Source organism: Ochotona curzoniae, unplaced genomic scaffold (assembly GCF_017591425.1).
Source record: "Ochotona curzoniae isolate NIBS_2020 unplaced genomic scaffold, NIBS_Ocur_1.0 contig_4105, whole genome shotgun sequence".
NCBI classification, from domain to species: Eukaryota; Metazoa; Chordata; class Mammalia; order Lagomorpha; family Ochotonidae; genus Ochotona; species Ochotona curzoniae.
In genome coordinates, this window is record NW_024466129.1 from 1,723,381 (window position 1) to 1,748,733 (window position 25,353).

The 25,353-nt window shown below is 50.0% G+C and overlaps 1 protein-coding gene across 1 annotated transcript in view; it reads left to right on the forward strand.

Moving 5' to 3' along the window:
• KLHL20 (kelch like family member 20) overlaps positions 1 to 20,097 on the forward strand; it is a 54,386-nt gene extending 34,289 nt beyond the window's left edge. The window contains exons 9-13 of the mRNA XM_040984271.1: positions 11,957 to 12,090; positions 12,760 to 12,968; positions 16,705 to 16,811; positions 18,719 to 19,639; positions 19,726 to 20,097. Of these exons, the coding sequence (XP_040840205.1) occupies positions 11,957 to 12,090; positions 12,760 to 12,968; positions 16,705 to 16,811; positions 18,719 to 18,803 (535 nt within the window). The 3' untranslated portion in view covers positions 18,804 to 19,639; positions 19,726 to 20,097. The remainder of the gene's footprint in view (positions 1 to 11,956; positions 12,091 to 12,759; positions 12,969 to 16,704; positions 16,812 to 18,718; positions 19,640 to 19,725) is intronic.
• The last annotated feature ends 5,256 nt before the right edge of the window (positions 20,098 to 25,353 follow it).

Genomic DNA, 25,353 nt, shown 5'->3' on the forward strand with positions numbered 1-25,353 from the left:
AGTAATGTCCATTGAAAAGACTGTCCTCTTTCTTTAAGATTGATTCAGTTATTTGAAATGGATGAGTTAGAGTGAGCGCTCAAGCCAATCGGCGGCCTCCTGCTTTGCTCTTTTGCTCCAAATTGCTCAGGTCTTTTTTCGTCTCCATACAGACTTCAGGAGTGTGTGTTAGTATAGAGAAAAATGCCATTGGTGTTCGGTAGGGATTGCATTAGGTCTACAAGTAGCTGTGGGAGTTTAGACAGTTTAATATTATTGATTCTTCCAATTCATCAATAAAGAATGTGTTTCCATTTCTTCATGTTCTCATCAATTTCTTCCATCAATGTTTTCGTTGTAGAGGTCTTTCACCTCTTTTGTTAAACTTATTCCTAGATTAAAGATGTGTGTGTGTGTGTGTGTGTGTGTGTGTGTGTGTGTGTGTGTGTGATTGATTGGTTTGAAAGGCCATGAAGAGAACAGTAGAGAGACCTTCTGCCCACTGGTTCACTTCCTGAGTGACCACATCAGCCAGGGCTGGCCAGACTGATGTAGAAGCCAGGGACCGTTGTGATCTGCAGTGGCCCAAGTAATTGGGTCATTTTCTGCTTACCTAGGTCCACCGTCAGGAAGCTGGATTGGAAGCAGACAGCTGCGACCTGACCTAGCACTCGGGCATGGGACGCCAGCATTGCAAGCTGCAGCTTAACCCTGTGTGCCACAGAGTTGGCCCCTATTCTTAGGTTTGTCCACTTTGGTAGCTTTTGGAAGTGGGATCGCTCCTCTCACATCATTTTGAGCTCATTTGTTATTGCTGCTGGTATGTAATCTGATGACTTATGCGCCCTGACTGTACCCTACACCCTAGGTGTACCAACAGCTTTGTCTTGCTGTCTTTGGGCTTTCTGTTCCCAAGGTCTTGTCACCTGGGACAGGCATTCGACACGGTTAGGATTCCGTGTCCGACGCTGGAGCGGCTGGATTCAGTGTCTGGTTCCGGCTCCCGATGCCAGGCTCCTGGCCGCTCATGGGAGACCGGATGGACTGCCCAGTTCGCATTGTGTGCCCTGGGCAAGTGAGCCCGGAAGTGAGATCTGTTTACCTCTGTGCCTGTGAAACAAATTTATTAAGATCATGTCGTCTGCAAACAGTTTGACTTCTTCTTTCTCTTGCCTAATTGCTCTGGCTAGAACTTCCAGTACTGTGCTGAGTGATGGAATGGTGACAGTGGATGTCCAGTAAATTAGAAGGCCTTCGCTTTCTCCCTGCCAGGTGTGATCGTAGCTGCTAACTCTGATAGATGCCCCTTACCATGTTGAAATGTGTTTTTTCTGTACCTAGAGCCTCAGGGTTTTTATCATATAAGGATGCTTAATTTTATCAGATGCTTTCTGTATCTGTGGAGACGATTGTGTAATTTTTGTCTTTGGTCCTGTCAGTGTGGTCTGTGACCTTGGTTGCGTGTCTTGCCCGCCCTCCCGTCCCTGGGCTGACCTTCATCACGCTGGGTCCTCAGTGAGCTCTCTAATGTGTTGAATTCGGCTGCTTGTTGTGTTGTTGGCCTGCGGCTTCCTCTTTTGGTAGTGTTCTTGTCGGGTTTTACCAACAGTGTAACACTAACTTCGTATGACAACTTTGGAAAAATTCTCCGTTTTGAAGAATTTAAGAATTCAATTCTTAAGTGTTTTGAAGGATTTTGCAGTGAAACCGTCTGTTCTTGGGCTTTTTTTTTCTTCTAGTAAGAGACTTTTTAGTTACTACTCAGTGTTATTTTTGGATTTTTAAAAATACTTACGTGCTTGCTTGTTTACGTGAAAGGCAGAGAAAGAAATCAGGTTCACTCCCCAAATCCCAGTGGCGGCCACGACTGGACCAGTCTAAAGCTGGGAGCTTGAACGGGTGTTGATTCACCGCGTGCGTGTCAGAAGTCCAGATGCCCGGGCTGTCACGTGCTGCTCGCTCAAGTCCATGTGAGCAGGCGTCTGAGAGCAGAGGGCAGCCGGACAGCACTCACTCGGCAGCCGGCCGCGCACGCCGGCTCCGGCCTGCTCTCTGTTCACTGGTCACCCTTGATTAAGTAGATGCGTCTAGAAGTTGGTCCCTTCGTTGTCTCTGAGATCTGAGGCTCTGTGCTCACTCCTGTTAGCAGTCCTGCTGTTGTGGTGTCCGCTGTGTTGTGTTCCTCTTATCTCTGATTTTATGCATTGGAGTGTTTGTTTTTTCATCTAGCTAATGGGTTGTCAATTTTGTTAACCTTTCAAAGAAACTACTCTTTTTTCCATTTTTTTTAAGATTTATTTACTTATTGGAAAGTCAGATATACAGAGAGGAGGAGAGACAGAGAGGAAGATCTTCCGTCTGATGATTCACTCCCCAAGTGACCAGAATGGCCAGTGCTGTGCCGATCCGAAGCCGGGAACCTGGAACCTCTTCCAGGTCTCCCACGTGGGTGCAGGGTCCCAAGGCTTTGGGCCATCATCGACTGCTTTCCCAGGCCACAGGCAGGGAGCTGGAAGGGAAGTGGAGCTGCCGGGGATTAGAACCGGCGCCCATATGGAATCCCAGTGCGTTCAAGGCAAGGACTTAAGCCGCTAGGCCAGGGCGCCGGGCCCTTCCATTGTTTTTAAGTCATAGGATGATTACCTCATGCTATGACTTTTATTATTCTAATTTGGGGTTTGATGTTGTTTTTCTGTTTGAGACCTTTCACTTTGTTGATTTTTTTCATATTTGTATTTTCTTTAAGAGGAAGAAGGAGTTAGAGAACGTACCGATCCGGTTCACTCCCTGAGTGCCCATAGGCGTCAGAAGTGCCGGGCAAAAGCCAGGAGCCCGGAGCTCCGTGCAGCTGTGCGGCGGCAGAATGCCGGCTGGGGGTGGAGCAGCTGGAGCGGGGACAGCGGCTGAGCACGGATGCCAATGTCACAGGCGGAGGCTCAACCCGGCGTGGCACACTGCTACCCTGCCATACGCTCTCGAAACCAGAGAAGCTGGTCAAGTCAGAAGTCAGACTCACTAGTGCCATTTTTTTAAGATTTAATTTATTTTTATTGCAAAATCAGATGTACAGAGAGGAGGAGAGACAAAGAGGAAGATCTTCTGTCCATTGATTCACTCCCCAGGCAGCTGCAATGACCAGAGCTTAGCCAATCCGAAGCCAGGGGTTAGGAGCTTCTTGCAGGTCTCCCACATGGGTTCAGGGTCCCAAGGCTTTGGGCCGTCCTCGACTGCTTTCCCAGGCCACAGGCAGGGAGCTGGATGGGAAGCAGGGCCACCAGAATTAGAACCAATGGCCATAGGGATCCCGGCGCATTCAAGGAAGGACTTTAGCCACTAAGCAACTGTGCTGGGCCCTCACTACTGCCATTTTAATATTTATTTCCCAGTTTTTTGTGGTTGTTTTAGTCCATTAGTGAGTCTTGATTGATGGTTACATGGAGGGTTACAGACACCTTCTTTAGATTATAATAAGCTATTTTGAATTACAGCAAGATCGTTATAGACAAGGAAGGAGGAAAAGTAAAAAGATCAGAAACCCTGCTAAAGAACGTACACCTGTACTTCTCTCCAAAGTTTGCATTATTGATCTGCCATTTTTCTGTTACTTGTCTTTTAATGTTTTTTAAATTTGATATTCTCTCCTTTTTTATGATTTGTTTATTTTTATTGGAAAGGCAGACTTACGGAGAGAAGGAGGCAGAAAGTTCTGTCCTCGGAGTCTCGCACAGGTGTCCGGCGTCTGCCGCTTCCCTGGACGGCAGCATGGGGAGCTGCATTGTCAGTGGGCCAGCCAACAGCCAGGGGGCGCCAGTGCTGCAGCGGGAATCAGCCAGCTGGGTCCCTGCGCTGGGGAGGGTACACATTATAGCTGTGGGGTTTTTCCAATTTTCATGGTAAATATATGATTGGTTTACATACCATATTTATGCATTTTTTGAAAGTCATGAGTTTTAAATTAGTTCATTTATTTTTTTAATGTTGATCTTCAATTTTTGAATTATGTGGTACAATTTCGTAAAGAATGGGATTTGCCCCAAAAATCCCACCCCCCGACAGATTTTCCCCATTTTACTACAATGGTATAATTCTTCATAAGAAATCACAAGTTTTTATTATTTCATCATTTATATCTCCATTGATCCTTCAATCTCACTTTGTCCTTTGCTAGTGGTTACTGTAGCCTGGCTGGTCCAGCCTACCCCCAGTTCCAGCTGGTGCGGGTTACAGTCTAGCCCAGCCCAGTGTGTACCCTATCCTAGCTGTAATGTGTATTGGTATGTGTTGCTACCATAACTGGCCCCACCCACCTTGTTCTGTGCTTTAATTCGCCAGTGGGTGAAGTGAACTGGTTCAGCCTGGTCTGCCCCTGACTTATGCCAAATGTATGCCAGTGGGTAACTTTCCATGGCCTGGTCTAGGCTGTTCCTTATCGTGCTTCTTGCACTCACCTGCAGGACTGTGTCCTGCCAGAGGAGTTGTCCAGGCTCCCCCATCAGAACCTCCCAATGCCAGATCTTGCTCATACCGGTGGATCCATGAGCCGGCCCTGCTCACTTCACTTTCTGCCCTAGCAGGAACAGTGGCCTTTCCTTGCTGGCCTTCAACCTATTTCTGGTTCTTACTGCTGGATGTTTCAGCCCAGCCAAGGCTTGTCCATACCCAGACACTGCTCACACTTGGCTCAGTAGGGGCAGAGACCTAGCCTAGTCCGTCCCACATCTACCCAGGTTCTCCAGAGCACCAGATGGTGTTGGAGCCTAGCCCAGTTAGGGGCACCCAGCCTCCTTCCACACTTGTGCCAGTGGAGACTGCAGCCATCTCCAGACCAGAACGCAGCCCTCACACCAGCCCCAGTGCTGCTCAGTGTAAACTCCAACCCAGCTAGGGTTTCCCCTTAGCTCCCCAGCCGGGCCTGTTTCCAGCCAAAGATCGCATGCATGCCAGTGGTTGCTCTGACACAGCTTGGCACAGCCCCTCACCCATCTTGGACTTTGCCTTAGATGCTGATAAATCACAATTCTATCCTTCTCTTATTTAAGTGTACCCCGACATTGCTGGTACAGACAATGTCAGGCAATCCAGCACCCCATTGTCTACACATTTCCAACACTTTCATTGGGAATCCATCTTTCATCTGGAAGCAGGGATGAATGTTGCATTACACCCTCACATCTGGATGTGGTGGAGCCCAGCACTCCGTCACTGTATACATTTCCATAATTGCAGAGCCATGAAACCAGATCAACAACTGGTATGAGTTAGAACAACGCCACAGCAACAACAACAACTACAAATTACAGCGCCATGAAAAAATGCGTCACTGAGTAACCAGCACATGGGTGACAAAAAGGAAACGTAAAAGTCTCTTGGGAAAAATGATGCCACCCTGTAATTCATGAATTCAACAGGAGAAAAGAAAGTCTTTGCAATAAACCAAACTGAAATGAAAAGCATTGAAACACATGGGATGCAGCCAAAAAAAAAAAAAAAACCAGTATGGATCGGATTACTAAAGTTACTCTTTCCATGTTGGTTTCCTTATATAAGAGAGAACATAAGCTACTTGTTCTCTTGTGATTGACTCATTTCACTGAACAGAATGGTCTCGAGTTGGGACCACCTAGTTTTAAATAGTATAATCTCATTCTTCTTAACAGCTGAATAATATTCCATGGAGTAGATGTACCACAGTTTCTTTAACCACTCTCCTGTGGACGCACATCTGGATTGTTTCCATGTCTTTGCTATTGTAGATTGTGCTGCTGCAAATATAGGATTACAGATCCCCTTCTCACATATAAATTTCACTCCTTTTGGGTATATTCCTAGGAGCGGGATAGCTGGGTCATATGGCAGGTTTATTTGCAATTTTCCAAGCACTCTCCATACTGATTTCCACAGTGGTTGTACTAGCCTACACTCCCACCAGCAGTGAAGGAGGGTACCTTTCTCCCCACATGCACACCGGCAGGTGTTGTTAGTTGGGTTCTGAATGTAGGCCAGTCTCACTGCAGTTAGGTGGTACTCAACATGGTTTTCATTTGTGTCTCTCTGCTGGCTAGGGAGCCTGAGCATCTTTTCATATGTCTGTTAGCCATTTGAATCTGTTCTTTTGGAAAATGTCTGTTCATTTTCTTTGCCCATTTTGTTACAGGGTTTTTTTGTTTTGTTTTGTTTTTGCTGTCCCTGGGTTTCTGAGCTCTTTGTAAATCCTGGATATTAGTCCCGTATCACTAGTGTAGTTTGCAAACATTTTCTCCCATTCTGTTAGTTGCTTCTTCACTTTGTTAATTGTTTCCTTTGCTGTACAGAGGCTTTTTGGTTTGATGTAGTCCCATTTATTCATTTTGGATTTGATTGCCTTTGCTTTAGGCATCTTTTCTAAGGAGTCTTTCCCTGTTCCTATATCTTGGAGTGTGCTTCCTATGTTTTCCTTTAATAGTTTGATGGTTTCTGGGTGTAGATTTAGGTCCTTGAGCCAGTTAGAGCTAGTTTTAGTATAATGTGACAGGTGTGGATATTGTTTCTTCATTCTGCATGCTGCTACCCAGTTGTCCCAACAGCATTTGTTGAATAGACCAGGATTTTTGCCTGGGTTGTTTTCAGTTTCCTTGTCAAAGATTAGTTGACTATACATGTGTGGGCTCCCTTCTGGTGTTTCTGTTCTGTTCCACTGATCTTCTCTGTTTCTGTACCAGTACCAGACTGTTTTGATAACCACTGCTCTGTAGTATGTCTTGAGGTCTGGAATTGTGATTCCTCCAGCCTGATTTCTATTTTTTAGGATAGCTTTAGCTATTTGTGGTCTTCTGTGATTCCAGATGAACTTTTGTATCATCTTTTCTATTTCTGAAATGAATGTTGCTGGGATTTTGGTTGGGATTGCGTTGAATCTGTATATTGCTTTTGGTAATATGGTCATTTTGATGATGTTGATCCTGCCAATCCAGGGACATGGTAAGGTTCTCCATTTTTCAAGGTCTTCTTCTATTTCCTTTTTAAAGTTTTCCTTTTTAAAGTTTTAAAGTTTTATAGTTTTTGTCATAGAGGTCTTCCACATATTTAGTTAGCTTAATTCCTAGCTATTTAAGATTCATCTCCTCTATTTTTTTTTACTGTATTTACAATTTCTTTCTCAGCCGTGGAATTATTTGTGCACACTAGTGCCATAGATTTGTGTTCATTAATTTTGTATCCTGCTACCCTGACAAAGTCTCTTATGAGCTCCGTAGTCTCTTGACTGAGTCTTTTGGTTCTTCTATGTAGAGAATCATGTCATCTGCCAATAGAGATGATGATTTCGTTTCCTCTTTTCCAATTTGGATTCCTTTTTTTTTTTTTTTTTTTTTTTTTGCCCTTTGGCTGATTGCTCTGGCAAGGACTTCCAATGCTGTATTGAAGAGTAGTGGTGACAGTGACAGAACATCCTTGTCTAGTTCTAGTTCCAGATTTTAGTGGGAAGGCTTCCGATCTTTCTCCATTTGGTATGATGCTGGCATTGGGTGTTTTGTAAATTGCTTTGTGTTGTAGAATGTTCCATCTATGCCTATCTTGCTTAGGGTTTTCAGCATGAAGTTGTGCTGGATTTTATCAAATGCTTTCTCTACATCTATTGAGAGGATCATATGGTTTTTATTAGAAAGTAATGGTTTTTTAAGATTGATTTATTTGTTTGAAAGACTGAGTTAACAGGGCCCGGCGTGGTGGCCTATTGTCTAAAATCCTCACCTTGAGTGTGCCGGGATCCCATATGGCTGCTGGTTTGTATCCTGGCAGCTCCACTTCCCGTCCGGCTCCCTGCTTGTGACCTGGGAAGGCAGTGAAGGACGGCCCAAACACTTGGGACCCTGCACCCGCGTGGGAGATCTAGAAGAAATTCCTGGCTCCTGGCTCCGGATCGGCACAGCACCGGCCGTTGCAGTCACTTAGGGAGTGAATCATCGGACAGAAAATCTTCTCTGTCTCTCCTCCTCTGTGTATATCTGACTTTGTAATAAAAAATGGATAAATCTTCTAAAATAAAAAACTGAGTTACAGAAAGGGGGAGGCAGAGAGAAAGGAGTCCTCTGTCTACTGGTTCATGCCCTAAATGGCCTCAGTGGCAAGGGCTGGGCCAGGCTAAAGCCCGGAGCTGCTTCCGCGTTGTCCGTGTCCGTATGCAAGGGCTCAAGCACTGGGGCCCTTCTGCATTGCTTTCCCAGGCCATTAGCAGGGAGCTGGATGGGACGTGGAGCACCCATATGGGATGCTGGCAGTGTAGGCCATGGCTTTCCTACTGTGAGAAACATGGCCCCACGCCGTGTTTCCGATAGTAAAGGGTTCTGAATTTGTGTGGTAACTCTAATCTGAGTTTTCTGCTCTGTTAGCACATCTTTGTTTGAACTTGAAGAACTTTCCGTAGCATTTCTATAGGACAGGGCACTGGTTCTGAATTTCTGTTTTTGTGCATCTGGGAATATCTGTCTCGTCTTCCTGTTGCAGGATGGCTTTCCTGGGTGCAATATTCTGGTTGGCGATTTTGTTTTTCCTCATCATTATAGAAATCTCATTGTACTCCCTTCATTGTGCGGGAGATCCAGAAGAAGCTCTTGACTCCTGGATTCAGATGGGCTCAGCTCTGGCCCTAAAAATCAACGTGTGTGTGTGTGTGAAAACATGTGTGATGTTAAAAGTGGTTGAGAATCAAATGAACTACAGGAAGTGCCCCTGCTATTTGCATTGCAGTCAATGGCTGTTCTCTTCCCTAGCATCCGTCTCCTTGGTGGGCACGGGTTGAGGCTGCTCCCTTCCCTGGTGACCGTCTCCTTGGTGGGCACGGGTTGAGGCTGTTCCCTTCCCTGGCGAGAGTCTCCTTGGTGGGCACGGGTTGAGGCTGTTCCCTTCCCTGGCGACTGTCTCCATGGTGGGCCCGGGTTGAGCACTGAGTAGACTCAGGCAGAGGAGTTGGAGGAAGGATCAGTCAGGGGAACTTTAATAATCATATAAGTTGGTTTTACGGGTTGTAATCTAGAAGAGTTGCAAATGTACAGTGTTTTCCCTACAGGGTTTCTTGTGATTGGCAGCAGAACAGGAAGGGATGAGTGACCACAGGCCTGGCAGGTGGAGGGACAGGAAAGCTCACCCCGTCTCACAGGCCTGGGGCCAATGTCGGGGTGTAGCTCGTCGAGTTCTGCCTCCGGCACAGCACCCCCTGTGGGTGCCAGCTGCCCCACCTCCTGTCCTGTGGTCGGCTGGTGCACCTGGGTACAGTAGCAGCAGGTGACCCAAGTGCTTGCACCCCTGCACCCATGTGGAAGACAGGCACGAAGCTCCTAGTGGCTTGCTTAGGCCTAGCCCAGGGCCAGCAGGGGTGGCCATGTGGGGAGTGAGCCAGCAGATGGAAGGGTGTGTGTGTGACTCTGACTTTCAAAGAAGTAAACAAATCTTTAAAAAAGAAGAGGAAGCAGGTCCATCCCTGTTAGGGAGGAAGCCTGAGCCAGTTGCAGGACAGCTGTCACCAGGTGGACTGAGTGTGGCTGGAGCGTCGTCCCTGAGCACAGGGAGCTGGCTTTTCATCCTGTCTTGTCTGAGAATGGGAGGGAGGGGAGAGAGAGCAGCTTCTGCTGTAGGATCCCGCTGCAATAATAATGCCCGAAACATCTGAAGAAACGCAAGATCACGGCAGACACTCAGGAGAAGCAGATGCTAGAGCAGTCTTAGACATGGTCCACATTTGGAGGCCTTGGGACCTGCACACGCGTGGGAGACCCAGGTGAGGCTCCAGGCTCCTGGCTTCAGATCAGCGCATCGCCAGCTATTGCAGCCGCTTGGGGTGTGAATCAATGCATGGAAGATCTCTGTCTCTCCTCCTCTCTGTATATCTGACTTTCTAGTAAAAATTAAATCTTAAAAAAAAAACTTTAAAATAAATATAATGAGTATATTAACTAAAAACAGGAGAAAAATGACAAAAAATAGAAAAAATTCAAAAATGAAACATTTGAAATCGGGGCTCACTGAATAATATTAAAGTCAAGTAGAGGAGACCAGCACCACGCCAAAATAGATTCAAGCCTCTGGCACCACACGTGCACCATTTTGAGTCCCAGCTGCTCCACTTCTGGTCTGGCTCCCTGCTAATGTGCCTGGGAAAGCAGTGGAACCTGGCCCCGATCTTTGGGCTCTGCACTCATGTGGGAGACCCAGAAGAAGTGCCAGACTCGGCCTGGGACCCCCCAGCTGTGACCATTGCAAACATTTGGAGAGTGAGCCAGCAGATGGGTGACCCCTGTCTCCCCCGCCTCCCCAGCCTCCCCCTCTCCTTCCTGCTCTTTAAGCCAGGCGTTTAGCCTAGCAGCCCCCGTGCCTGTGGCCGCGACTGTCCCACACCCGGGGGCAGCTCCTGATCCCCTGGCACCGCCGGGGCAGACTTGGACAGTGTGGGCCCGGCCTAGGCCAGCCCTGGTCGGCATTTGGGACTGAACACTTCCTAGCATGCTTGTACCCACGCTCACCTGCTCACTCTCTGCCTTTCGGACAAATAATAATTTTTTAAAAATAAACACGGGAAACAGAGTTGGTCGACTCAAAGATAAATGATCAGTCGAAAGTTTCCATTTATTAACAGATGTTAATGCAAGTCATTCCAGAGATAACCAACTTGGGCTTTGTGGGGAGCCGAGGGCGATTTGCTGTGCAACAGCGGGTAGCTGGAAAGGCTCGAACTGTTACTGCAGGAACTCCGAGAGTGCGCCCCCACAGAGCTGTGACTAAGATCAACAGGGGGTCTGGTGCAGTAGCCTAGTGGCTAAATCCTCGCCTTGCATGTGCCAGGATCTCACATGGGTGCCAGTTCTAACCTGGCTGCTTCACTTCCCATCAGGCTGCCTGCTTGTGGCCTGGGAAAGCAGTACAGGACGGCCCAAGGCCTAGGGGCCCTTCACCCAAGCTGTGGGAGACCCAGAAGAAACTCCTGGCTCCTGGCTTCAGATCAGTTGAGCTCCGGCTGTTGTAGCCAGTTCCCAAGTGAACCAGTGGATATAAGATCTTTCTGTCTCTCCTCTCTGTAAATCTGACTTTTCAATAAAATAGATAAGTTTAAAAAAAAAATCTCCAAGAGGTGAAAGCTTGCTTTACAAATGTTCCCAAAAGTGCTAGCAGTTGAAGTCAGCTGGCGTGAGCAGAGCGCAGGGCCGGTGCTGAAGCGGCACTGACTGGGAAGGCAGGGGAACGAGAAGGTGCGAGACCCTTTTCCCTGCCTGGACTCGCACTCGCTCAGCTGCCTGCTTTTGGCGCAGTCCACCTGGGACAGCAGGCACAAAGGAATACCGCCTCCAGAGTTCCAGTTCTGGCATCTTATCTGGTGGAGAACATGACTTAGTGCGGTGGTATGGCAGGCTAATCCTCCGCCTGGCACCGACATCTCAGGAGCATGAGTTCATGTTCCCGTCACCCCACCCCTGATTCCGCAGCCTGCTAATGTGACTGAGAAAGGCTCCAGTCCTCGGGCCCTGTGCCCACAAAGGAGAGCCAGAAGAAGGCCCTGGATCCTGAGCGAAGGTTGCAGCCGTCTGGGAGTGAACCAGCAGCTGCACATTTCTCTCTGTGTCTGCGCTTCGCGTTTTCTCTCTGTAACTCTTTCAGATAAAAATGAAATAAACCTTTTTTTAAAAATAGAAAATAACTTAGTAACTGGAACAGACATCAATTCTAAGGCTTCTTCTCCCCCGTAACTATAAAGCACCTTCCATCAGATGGCACAGTGCGTGACCCGGCGTGTCTGACAGCACAGTGCGTGACCCGGTGTGTCTGATGGCACGGTGCGTGACCCGGTGTGCAGTGCGTGACCCGGTGTGTCTGACGGCACAGTGTGTCTGACAGCACGGTGCGTGACCCGGTGTGTCTGACGGCACGGTGCGTGGCCCAGTGTGTCTGAATGCGGTTTCGGCTTCATGAGAGAAGCTTCGCAGGAAGCCCACAGCTGGTCTCTGTCCCGCAGGTATGACCCCAAGGAGAACAAGTGGACCCGGGTCGCTTCGATGAGCACCAGAAGGCTGGGCGTGGCCGTGGCCGTGCTGGGAGGGTTCTTGTACGCAGTAGGCGGCTCTGACGGGACGTCCCCTCTGAACACAGGTCAGTCCCTCCCGGAACGTGCCGTCCTCTCCTAGAACAGTCCCAAGACACTGCTGTTTTCTTCGGCAGTACAAGATTCTAGAAATTCCTTAGTAAGTGGTCAAAGCATTTTCTAAATATGCTTGCTTTTTACCACTACCTCTACCTGAACAACAACAACAACAAAAATACTCTATATTGAAATCTAAAATAAATAAAAACTTAGAACTAGAAACTGGTGCATTAATTCATCATCTCAGCTTAGAGGTGACAAGTATTTTAGTCCACAGGGAGTGTCGGCCTCATCGTTGTGTCATGTGTCCTTGCGACGGTGTAGTCACTGTCTGCTGGGAAGGCACTGTGCGAGGACGGATGTTTGGTGAGAACAGCTGTTAGGACTGCACGATGCTGATGGATGGTGCGCTGTAATCCCCCCATTTTAATCTGTACTGATGACGGGGGCCGTGACGTACCTTTATTCCAGCCCCTGCCCTCTCACCAGACCACGGCTGGAAGTGAACCCTGATGACGGCACACGTGTAGGAGTGTCCAAAGTCCGTTCACTCTCAGAAGCAAAAGTCACGTTGCTTATTGAAAATCTGTGTTCTCGCCAAGTGTCGGTGGTCATGACGCAAACTAGGGCGAGAGAGAATGCCAGCGCTCGCTGACTCAGCCTCCCTCTCCCCGCAGTGGAACGCTACAACCCTCAGGAGAACAGGTGGCACACCATCGCCCCTATGGGGACGCGGAGGAAGCACCTGGGCTGCGCTGTGTACCAGGACATGATCTATGCTGTGGGGGGCAGAGACGACACCACCGAGCTCAGCAGTGCCGAGAGGTACAACCCCAGGACCAACCAGTGGTCCCCAGTGGTGGCCATGACGTCCCGCCGCAGCGGGGTAAGTGCCCGCTCCCCAGGACAAGGCTGAGCGCAAGGGGCACACCCCGGTGCACTCTGACACTGCACAGTGGGCGGGTGAACTCCTCATCCGACACTCCTGGGATGCTTTTGGGCAAAACTCACTCATGTCATACTGGAAGAAATTTCTTACTTCTTTTTTTTTTTTTCATTACTTACTAATTAAAAAGTAGAGAAGGCCAAAGGGAGAAGTTGCATCCACTGGTTTACTCCCGAGTTACCCGTGCCAGCTCATCGGAGTGGACCAGGCCAAAACCGGGGCTCAGAACCCCACTGCAGTCTCCATGTGGTGGAAGGGACTGGACACTGCTGGCTCCCAGCTTGTGTGTCAGCAGCCACTCCCGTGGGGAATGCTGCCATCCAGGCACCAGCTTCACCCGCTGCCGTGCCATCCCTGCCCTTAATCTCAAGTGCTGAAATGTCTTACATCCAGTTATAGGTTTAACTGGAGAATTCATGTTTTTGAACTTAGGTATCCGTTGCTTCTTTGGAAGGCATTTCCCTGCAGTATCCTGGGTTAGCGCTGAATATCCCTACCTTATGTTGCTAGCTAGTATCTCAAGTAGTTGGCATAGTAATGTGGGTGTCTAGCAGAAATGCATCTGGCCACATAGTCTTCACAACAGGCTGAGTCTGTCCCGTCCATAGTGTAGGCCAGGTCAGGCTGGCCTGTGCCATCCTCTGGACTGTGGTTATCCACAGTGTAGGCCAGGTCAGGCTGGGATGCGCCATCCTCTGGACCGTGGTTATCCACAATGTAGGCCAGGTCAGGCTGGGGTGCGCCATCCTCTGGACCGTGGTTACCCACAGTGTAGGCCAGGTCAGGCTGGCCTGTGCCATCCTCTGGACCGTGGTTATCCACAGTGTAGGCCAGGTCACGCTGGCCTGTGCCATCCTCTGGACCATCGTTCAGGGCCTCAAGAGACTTGTAAAGAAGACTATAGGATTCACCCATTTTGGAACGTTTGGCTCAGCAGGAACCCTAACCCATCAAGGACGGGTTTGGCCAGGGGTCCATCAGTATGGAGCAGAGGCGGCAGGCAGCGGCAGAGTCCTTGCTTGGAGGGGAAGTGGGAGTGAGTTCTGGGTGACATACATCAGATAGTAGCACTGGAAGGCGTTAGCGAATCAGACATGTTCCTGCGTCTGTAACTCCTGCTTCTGGGTTATTTAACAGCTTTTGGGTCTAACTGCCATTGTTTTCACTGCTCTGTTCCATTGGATAGTTTTTACTCATTTCACAAGTGTTAATTATTGTGCTGAGAAAGCAAAACTGGGGATGACTTGACTGTCCTCCAGGAGTCCCAGTGCAGCGAAGGCAGTGTGGATGCTCATAGCAGCCTGTGTGTCAGAGAACATGGGAGGATGTGCCACTGCTCCGGGTATCAACAGTGGGTGTGGGCAGAGAAGAGAAGCTCAGAAAAGGAAGGTCAGGGCTCTCTAGAAGGGAGACGAGGACAGCGAGCGAAGACAGAGCTGTGAGACACGTGTGGCGTTCTCAGGGAGAGGCCCTTAACGCAGCAGTGTGGACGCAGAGAGCGTTAGCACGGGGAGCGGAAGATGGAGGCGGGAACAGCGGGTGGCGGATGCGCAGGCCCGAGGGACATACGAAGGATTTATTTTATTTTCAGAGACAGAGGGAAAGAGATTTTTGCATGCACTGATTCCCTCCCCAGATGACACACAGCCAGTGTATGCCCGGCAAAAGCCAGGAGCCAGGAACTTCATCCAGTTCTCTCACTGGGTGGAAGGGACCAGTGTGCTGGGCTGCCCCCTGCAGCTTCGCTGCCGTTAGCAAGGAGCTGAGTCAGACATGGGGCTGCAGACACAAACCAGTGCCCACGAACCAGTGCCCATGAACTTACCGTCTGGGGATCAGCATGGCAAGTCAGACATGGGGATCAGCATGGCAGGGCTGTCCACAGTGGCAGTCCAGAGATTTTCCTTTTTTTTTTTTTTTAAGAGAGTCTTAATAGCATCATGGAAAGTGGATTAAAAAGAGAAACACGAGAGAAAGTGAGAGCAGTTTGGAGGTGCTTTCTCGTTACTGGTGAACATGTCCAAAGTTTCAGTAAGTTTTGGACTCTAAGTAATTCTCATTGATGGGGCCAGTGTTGTGGTGTGGCGAGTTAAGCCAGCACATACGGTGCCAGCGTTCCGTGAGGGCTGTTCATTCCCAGCTCCTGCCCTCTGAACCAATGCTCTGCTAATGCTCCTGGAAGATCAGTGGGTGCTCAGAGCTCAGTCCCAGCCCCATCAGCAGGTACTCTGAGCTCAGTCCCAGCCCCATCAGCAGGTGCTCTGAGCTCAGTCCCAGCCCCATCAGCAGGTGCTCAGTCCTCAGTCCCAGCCCCATCAGCAGGTGCTCAGAGCTCAGTCCCAGCACCATCAGCAGGTGCTCAGTCCTCAGTCCCAGCACCATCAGCAGGTGCTCAGTCCTCAGTCCCAGCCCCATCAGCAGGTGCTCAGAGCTCAGTCCCAGCCCCATCAGCAGGTGCTCTGAGCTCAGTCCCAGCCCCATCAGCAGGTGCTCAGAGCTCAGTCCCAGCCCCATCAGCAGGTGCTCAGTCCTCAGTCCCAGCCCCATCAGCAGGTGCTCTGAGCTCAGTCCCAGCCCCATCAGCAGGTGCTCAGAGCTCAGTCCCAGCACCATCAGCAGGTGCTCAGTCCTCAGTCCCAGCACCATCAGCAGGTGCTCTGAGCTCAGTCCCAGCCCCATCAGCAGGTGCTCAGAGCTCAGTCCCAGCCCCATCAGCAGGTGCTCAGTCCTCAGTCCCAGCACCATCAGCAGGTGCTCAGAGCTCAGTCCCAGCCCCATCAGCAGGTGCTCAGAGCTCAGTCCCAGCCCCATCAGCAGGTGCTCAGAGCTCAGTCCCAGCCCCATCAGCAGGTGCTCAGAGCTCAGTCCCAGCACCATCAGCAGGTGCTCAGTCCTCAGTCCCAGCCCCATCAGCAGGTGCTCTGAGCTCAGTCCCAGCCCCATCAGCAGGTGCTCAGAGCTCAGTCCCAGCCCCATCAGCAGGTGCTCAGTCCTCAGTCCCAGCACCATCAGCAGGTGCTCAGAGCTCAGTCCCAGCCCCATCAGCAGGTGCTCAGAGCTCAGTCCCAGCACCATCAGCAGGTGCTCAGTCCTCAGTCCCAGCACCATCAGCAGGTGCTCTGAGCTCAGTCCCAGCCCCATCAGCAGGTGCTCAGAGCTCAGTCCCAGCCCCATCAGCAGGTGCTCAGTCCTCAGTCCCAGCCCCATCAGCAGGTGCTCAGAGCTCAGTCCCAGCACCATCATCAGGTGCTCAGTCCTCAGTCCCCAGCACCCATGTAGCATTTCTGGATGGAGATCCAGGCCCCCAGCGTCAGCCTGGCCCGGCCCTGGTGGTTGTGACCAGTGAATAGAGGATCTCTCTGTCTCTCCCATCCTCGCTCGCTCACTCTCTTCCTTCTCTCTATAAGTCTGCCCTTCATATAGATAACTAAATCTTTAAAAAGAAATTTCTTCCCCCTCAGGGAGCTGTGGCACAGCAGGCCAAGCCACTGTCTGACAGGCATCCCGTGTAACCACTGCTGAGACCCAGCTGTTCCACTTCTTCCGCACTCCCTCCTGATGCACCTGCCCCAGGTCCCTGGGCTCCTGCACACGTGTGGAAGACCTGGAAGAAGCCCGGCTTTTTAAGAGAGCTATCTGGAAGCCGGCTGAAATGTCCTGTGTTTCGGTCCTGTAGGTTGGCCTCGCGGTGGTCAACGGGCAGCTGATGGCAGTAGGCGGTTTTGACGGTACAACGTACTTGAAAACCATTGAGGTGTTTGATCCTGACGCCAACACATGGAGGTAACCTTTGAGCTGTGACGTGACAGTCCTGACCTGAGGTTCTGAAGGACTCTGAAGAGGGTGAAGTTATCACATCTGATGGAGTGCCTTAACTTGATTGCTGACATCTTATACAGTCCTTCTCTTTGGAAGCCATGTAGTTTTACAACCAGACATTTTAAAAAAAAGAGGAAAGAATGTCTGCTTTGTAGCCCCATCATATTCAGCTAAGGAAGCTAAGTAGCAAAACTTAGATTTCCTGAGCAAGTTACGGATGCAGTTGGACACTGTGTGTGCCTCCCGGGACGACAGTACAGTTCTCTAGTGTTTGTGGGAAACCTTAGGCCCAGAAAACAACTTACAGTTACCTGTGGAATAATATTGATTTCATCGTAAAACCTGTCAGGGAGCTAGCATCTGACGCAGTGGGGAGGAGGCCGCCCAGGACGGGAGGGTGACCTTGCAGCAGGACAAGGCAAGCAGCCGGCTGCGATACTGGAGCCCGTCCAGAGCCCTGGCTCAAGTCCCTGTGCCTCTCACAAAGCCAAATATGAAGTACATCAAATGCATACTGTTAATATTTCTTATTAAATTTGAAAAATTTGGGGCCTGGCACCATAGCCTGATGGCTAAAGTCCTCGCCTTGCATGCACCAGGATCCCATATGGGCACCGATTCATGTCCCGGCTGCTCCATTTCTCTTCCGGCTCCTGCTTGTGGCCTGGGAAGGCAGTCAAGGATGACTCATATCCTTGGGACCCTAAACCCACGTGGGAGGCCCAGAGGAAGCTCCTGGCTCCTGGTTCTGCCGTTGTGGAGCTTGGGGAGTGAACCAGTGGACAGAAGATCTGTCTCTCCCTCCCTCTGTAAATCTGCCTTTCCAATAAAAATAAATAAATATTTAAAAACAAATATGAAAATGTACTGTATAGTTGGCATTTAAAAACGTAAGAGAACTGGGGGTGGACCTTGCTTGTGTCTCGTTTTGGAGTTCCTGGTTCAGGTTCTGCCCCTGCTGTTCTTGGCCTCCTGTCCTGTAGCCCTTGAGAGGCAAGGGGCGTTGCTGAGTCATGCCGGTCCTGCCACACATGGGGGCCCTGGCCTCAGTGCAGGCTGGTGGCTGTAGCTGGCCTCCGTGTGGCTGCTGTGGGCATCTGCCTCGGAGCCAGCACAGTGGCACTGTGGGTCGGGCGGCTGTCTGCAAACCTGGCACCTCCCATGGGACTGCTTGAGTCCCTGCTGCTCCCCTTGTGACGCTGCCCTCTGCTTGGTCGCCTGCTTTTCCAGACCCATCAGCAGGGAGAACTGGAGATGGAGTAGCTGGGTCCTGAACCGGTGCCTGTGTGCGATGCCACGGTCATGAGCACTAGCCTTCCGAACCTTCCCGGGCAGCCCGTCCTAACCGGTATTAACTTCTGGGCTGAAACCGCTCAATTTCGAGAATCATCTATTGAGAGACTAATATCTAAACTTGCAACTAGGTATCCCAATCAGAAAACCATTGTTAGGCCTGCCTGCAGATCCAATATTCTTTTCCACAGAGAACTTGGTTTGGAATATGGCTTTGCTCCTGAATGCCAAACTAGATGCTGACTTTATTTACGAATGTCTGGGGTTTTTTCCAGCAAGGATGTGAGGAGGCTACAAAAGGGGTAAAAGTAAGTTACTGAAGGAATCTAGGCAGAGAGAAAATAATCGTAGCCAAATCAGAAGGCGGCAGTCCTTGATGTCCCCGGGCAGCCTGTGTCAGCGAAAGCTTCCCTGCCATGACCTTGGCCAGGCCCAGCTCCCACCACGTGGAGACGTGCATCAAGCGAGCCAGCATTTGTGCTGAGAAACACAGAAGCATGGTGGACTGACGTCTTAGTTACAGAAAAAACACTGCTTTCTTACAGTTGGAAAGGCTGATGGTGTGTCTCTCCTTGCAGGTTATATGGCGGCATGAATTACCGCCGGCTCGGGGGTGGCGTCGGCGTGATCAAAATGACACATTGTGAGTCCCACATCTGGTGACCGTGGAGAGGACGGTGTGCTCCATGCTCTGGAGCTGCGTACTGCTTGAAAAACATTAGAACAAAGTTTATTCTTTGCCGGTGCCTCAACATACGGAAATACAGATCCAGTCCAAGTCCTCCGCCTGCGAGACGTGCCTGCGCTCACGCCTTGGGCTCTCTGCAGGGCACTGTTTATTTGGGATTTTAATTTATCTTGGCTTTTTGTTTTTGATCAGTTTGTAAGTTTGCGTGCTTTACAGGTATTGATGTAAGTTTGCAGCTGCTGTTAGGGCAGCGAGGCTCGTTGTCTCTGAGCACTCCATTCACGGGATTGTACCTGCGGCGAGCAGCAGTGGGCAGACGGGGTGCCAGACGGATTGGCCAGCCATCATTGTTGCACTAAGCACCAGAAGACTTGAAAATCCAATAGTAATAATATTAATAAAATATAAGTAAATATTTTAAATAGTACAACTGAAAAGGGTGCAGCCAGGACTCAGCTGTTCCAGGCTCCAGCAGTGGGCGTTCTCACCTTACTTCGTCTGTCCTACAAGTCTTTTCTGTGACGCTGTCAGTGCCGTGGATCTGCAGCCCTGCGCGTGCCTCTTCGGAAGCAGCCTGTGGTCTCGTTTGCTGCCTTGGGAGTTTCCCGGTGGAATCATGCACAGCCCCTGCAAGAGTTTCTGTTGTAAAATGTTCATGACTGAAGCCACTTTCCTTCCTGGTACCTTATTGCTGCCAAAGGCAAGTTGCAAGAAGTCGCTTCTCCCACGCAGTACTTTCTGTTAGGGAATCTACACGTGACGCTCGGCAGAGAGGACAGCCCCAGGGACACCGGGGCCTCCGCAGGACCAGGTCAGCTGGGAGGACAGCGACACCGGGGCCTCCGCAGGACCAGGTCAGCTGGGAGGACAGCGACACCGGGGCCTCCGCAGGACCAGGTCAGCTGGGAGGACAGCCGCCAGCCAATGAATTCAGTCCATTTAACGATAGTGCATGTAAATGAGCGTGAAACCAACAGAGGCATTTTATTCACATTCTGGCTCTTTTATAGAGACTTTACCATCTGCATTCTTTAAGGCCACTGTTAACTGTTTCAGACTGCACTTCCTGGTAAAAGCTAAAATGTTTAAGGGAATCAGTAACAGTTCCAGTAGTTTTAATTTTTTTTCTCATTCTGTTCTGCCGGAAAATCTTTCCGTAAGCCTTTACGTATAACCAGAAGGGTCCCTTCGCCCCCACCCTCTGCCCTACTGCGGAAAGGTTTGGCAACTTTTGTGTTTACATTACAGATCATTTGCACCTTTTTCAAGGAAAAAAATATATAAGTATTTGGTAAACAGTTGTTTACTTGTATCATTTATGCTTTTTTCTAGCATGTATAACTTTTTTAAATAAAGGTAGTATTTGCCATAAGAACGTTTTTGGTTAATTTTTAATGCTTGTACCTTTGATATTTAATCTTCGGTTTCCGTATCATTTGTATTACCTTCATGTAAATTGTAAATGCCTTCAAACCGAAGGAATAAAGGAATTGCCAGCTAGAATTAGGAATTTTCGCTATGTATTTTATATATTACTTGACCTAATAAATTTTCCTTAGGTAGAGGGATCTGGAAGGACTTGTGAACAGTTCATCCATTCACCCATTTACTAAACTGACGTAGGTTTGGAGAGCAAGAACTCTGCCAGAATACAGCTCAGTCAGTGAACGAAGGCACAGCCATCGGAACTGTTTCCCAGCATTCCCACCTTATTTCATTTTCTGCCATGCTAGCTCATGCTGGGACGTGGCTTAGGACCAAATATAAGAATGGAGAAAGTCGAGCTGCAACATTTCAGAAGCAGTAAGACACGTGTGAGCGCCCGTCAGCATCACTGCGGAGAGAAGTCACGCCCTGTCCGCGACCCAGATGCCCTTGAGCAAGAGGCGGACTCCGGGGATGAGGCCCCGCGCGGGTCCCAGAGAGGCAGCCCCAGGACGGCTGCTGTGGAGCAGGCAGAGCCGGAGCTGCTGGAGCCGTCGCTGAAGAATCCCAGTTTTATCACTGAGCTAAACTTGTTCAAATATTTGGAAAAGACAGATTTAGAAAATCTTCATCTGTTAGTTGACTCCCCAGATGGCTCGAAGCCCCAGACGCAGGCTGCTCGGAAGCCAGGAGCCTGGAAGTTCGTCAGGGTCTCCAACAAGGGTACAAGACTGCAGGCGCTTGGGCACCACTCCCCTCGGCTTTCCCAGGAGCATTTACTGGACGGGATTGGAAATAGAGCAGCCAGAACTAGGGACCGAACCGGAACCGGTGCTCCTGTGGTCTAAGACACCACTGGCGAGTGGCTCATCCCCACAGTGCTGGCCTTAACAGGTGTTACAAATTGCAGTTTATATGAGATATCTACTTAGGGTTTATTTTTTCTAATATTTTATATGATAAAATGGGACCGTGCATGTACCTGCTGAAAACCAGGATACAGTGGTTGTCAGCTGACGTAGCTCTGTGTTCAGGCTGATAATCTAAGGTTATTCAGACTTGGCTGTTAGGCTCACAGTCTCTAACGTGAACAAAGACTGTTACTTAAAACAACCGACACTGTTATCGCTGCTAAAATTCAGTTGTCAAGACAAAATATAATTTTTAAGCTTGACAAATGAAAGACAATGAGATTGTGATGGTGTTGGTGTTGTACTGAACAGTGGAACTTTTCTAAGTGTGGAAGGTACACATAACTCCGGGAGCCAGTTCTGCGTGACGGTCATGTGAGTGGATCAGCTGGCGTGCAAGCAGACCACATCTGGGAGGCGTGAAGGGCCTCTGCTACAGTCCGATTCCAGTAAGCACTAGTATGTGGTTTGTAATATCAGAAATATCCTTAATTACCAAACACTGATTATTCTTGTGAATCTTACTTTGTTTACCTTAGCTAAAAAGCCGTATTTTGCAGGTGTGGCGCTATGGCTCAATGACTAAATCCTCACCTTGCGTGCACCAGCGTCCCAGACGGGTGCAGATTCGTGCCTGGCAGCTCCACTTCCCGTCCACCTCCCTGCTCGTGGCCTGGGAAAGCAGCGAGAATCCGCCAGAGCCTTGGGAGCCTGCACCCGCGTGCGAGATCCGGGAGCTCCTGCTTTGGGATCAGCTCAGCTCTGGCTGTTGTGACCATGTGGAGAGTGAACCAGCAGACGGAAGATCTTTCTCTGTCTCCTTCTCTGCGTAAATATGATGAGTTTTCATTTTTAAAAAAAAAGGGTCTTTAAAAAAAGAAACAACAACAACAGCGTATTGCAAGAAAGAGGTTGACTGCAAAGCAGATGTGAAAGCCCGGTGGCTTTCTATTGAAGCCAGATGTTACAAGACTAGGCAAGAAGGTGAGAGAATATACTCATCACTAATCCTTTTTGTTTTGTTTGAAAAAGTTATTTCAACCTTTTTGAAAATATTAACATGTTTATTGTGAATGCATTCATGTTCTAAATGTCTCCGTAGGTATTGTCTGGTAGGTATTGCTAGAACCAAGCTCTTCAGAGTTTGCAGTAGTTTTCGCGACTACAGGGTGTAGGGGAAGGCTGGGGAAGCCCTGCTCCAGATCCTCCATCCGCTGCTCTGGCCCAGCACTGTGCTAAGCCCGCGCCAGGAGGGAGCCCGATCAACCCAGGGCTCCCCCGGCAGGGCGGACCAGAGGCCCACCTGTGCCTCCACGGAGAGCAGGAGGCTGCAGGTGCTCGGACAGGACACCCCACATTGCAAGCAGTGCAATTCATTCCATTCCACATGGCCACTCCTGCATGAGCATTTGATGAGGGAAATGCACAGTGTGAGACATTTTCTAAGACAAAGAACCAGTTTTACAAAAATTGAATTGTAAGAAAAACAGTGAAATGAAACAGATAAACAAATACAAGGTTTTGTCCACCAGATGCAGTGCGTAAATCCTCTTTGGATATTGTTTCAATCACATCAATAATATAACTTTTGTTTCTGTTCTTTGTAATTTTGATAATCTTTACATAGTTGAATAGAGTACAAGGGGCCAAGGGCTACAGGAAAGTGGGTAAGACTATTGTTTCCACATTATTATTTTTTTCTGTATCTGGAGTAAGGGGGGAGATATAGGGAGAAGCCCCACCCAGCCTCCCACCCACCCCAGGTCCCCGATGTGGGGCATGCCCCGGGGGTCCTGCTCAAGTGGTTTTGATAGTTCAACAGTTCTGAATTACTGCAAGTCTTGCATTATAAGCACGATGAAATCACAGGCTGACATAGTCCAGCTTAGACTTTCCATTCGCCCAGATTGTCACTGCCAGCACATGGCTGGGGTAGTTGGTTGATTTGTTCTGTCCTCCATCCTTTGTTGTGTCCTCTGTAGGTTCCGATGGACTGCCATATCCTCCATGCACACCTGGATATGCTGTCCACTGTTCCTTGTAAGCCTCTGAGGAGCCTCAGCTTTAACACTTGCACTCCATGGTCAGACCTTGGAACCTGCACGTCTCTTCATGGTTGGGGTTTTGAGATCGGCAGTTCAGTTGGTCACATGAGGCCAACAGGTGTTGTAGCCCTGCCTGGCCTGGTCTGCCCCATACCAGCTCATGCTCTCCAGTGGGAGTGGTTGTCCAGCAGGAGCCCACATTCCTCCTGCCGGCTTTGCCCCCTCCCTCCCTCGTTCTCACGTGTGCTGGTTGTTTGCTGTGGGCACATCTGGTACGGCTCACCTCACCTTCACATCCGATAATGTGCACTGGTATGTGTTGCTACCAAACCTAGCCTGACCCACACTCTGTTCTGGTTCTCGGATTTGCCCAGGGGTGAAGTGAACTGGTTCAGCCTGGTCTGCCCCTGACTTATGCCAAAAGTATGCTGGTGGGTATCTTCCCTGGCCTGATCTGGGCTGCTCCTTATCGTGCTTCTTGTGCTTACCTGCAGGTCTGTGTTCTGCCAGAGGAGTTGTCCAGGCTCCCCCATCAGAACCTCCCAATGCCAGATCTTGCTCATACCGGTGGATCCATGAACCAGCATTACTCGGTCTACCTTCTGTCCTAGCAGGAACAGTGGCCTTTCCTTGCTGGACTTGAATCCATTCTGGTTCTTACTGTTGGATGTTTCAGCCCAGCCAAGGCTCATCCATACCCAGACACTGCTCACACATGGCTCAGTAGGGACAGAGGCCTAGCCTAGTCCGTCCTACATCTACCCAGGTTCTCCAGAGCACCAGATGGTGTTGGAGCCCAGCCCGGTTAGGGCTGTGCCAGTGGAGACTGCAGCCATCTCCAGACCAGAACGCAGCCCCCACTCTGGCCCCTGTACTCACCAGTGGGAATGCCAGCTCAGCTAGGGTTTCCCCTTAGCTCCCCAACCGGGCCTATTCCCAGCCATAGGTTACTCATGTGCCGGTGGTTGATCTGACCCAGTTGGCTTAGCCCCTCACCTGTCTCAGCCTTTGCCTTCGATGCTGTGGCCTGGCAACCCTGGCTCATGCAGACCAGTAGGTGTAAGGGCCTAGCTCAGCACGACCTGTGCTCCGTCCCGATTTCTGTTCTTCCTTGTGAGCTAAGGTTTGCTCGGCCCTGCCTGGTCCGCCCCCTTCCATAACCAACCCACACATTAGTCAATCATGGAGCTACTTTGCCCAGCTTGCCCGACCCCCAGGCCTGGACCATGTGATCATCAGTGGGAGTTGTGACCCACTAAGGGAGTTTCCCAAATTCCCCCAGTTGACCCACTCCAGATCTCATACATGCCAGTGCCCAGCAGTCTGCCCTTCCGTTTTGGCCTTGTACGAGCTGGTAACATTGCAGCCCAGCCCACACCCTGTTTTAGGATGCACATTCGGGTGCTGCTGCCTTTACCTGTCCAGACTGTTGTCAGTTCCTTTACCCATGAGCGATGGCAGGTTCCATGGTCAACCTAGCTCAGCCCATCACCACCCCAACTCTTGAGCTAACCAGCGGGACTTGTATTTCCACAGGGTTGGGCCCACACTTCCCCCACAGAATCTACCCCCAGACCTGGTCCTCTCGCATGCTGGTTAGTATCATGGCCCTGCCTAATGTGACCTGTCCCCGATCCAACATTCCATCAGGATCCAGCCCTGCTAGACAAGCCCCCAGCCTTCCCTTTCACATGGATGGCGTGTGGTGGTAAGCGCTGTTCGGTGATAACAAGTCTACCCAGGACTCACAAGTGGACTGGCCTATCAATCTGGCCCTTACAGATCTTCCGGTCTCTCCCAAACCACCAGGTCTCAGTACCCTTGCTTACCTTCAAGGAAAAGTTACCCGGTAGTTGGGAGTCCCTCAGGATTGATTCCTCACTTACATGCATTGTGGCCTCAACATGGACATACTCATGCAACAATTCCACACCCTCAAGACCCCAGAGCTCGCTGCTGGGTGGTCAGCAGGTGGAGCCAGGCGTGCAAGCATGGAGTCCGACCCGGCCTGGAATCTCCCAGCAGCCAACAGGCTGTTGGAAGTTCTCCTACCCAGACCACAAGGGCGCACTCCCCTGGTCCCACCCATCACATGTTGGTGGGGGATGGAGCCCGGGCCCACCTGTTCCCCAGAGTTCCCCTCT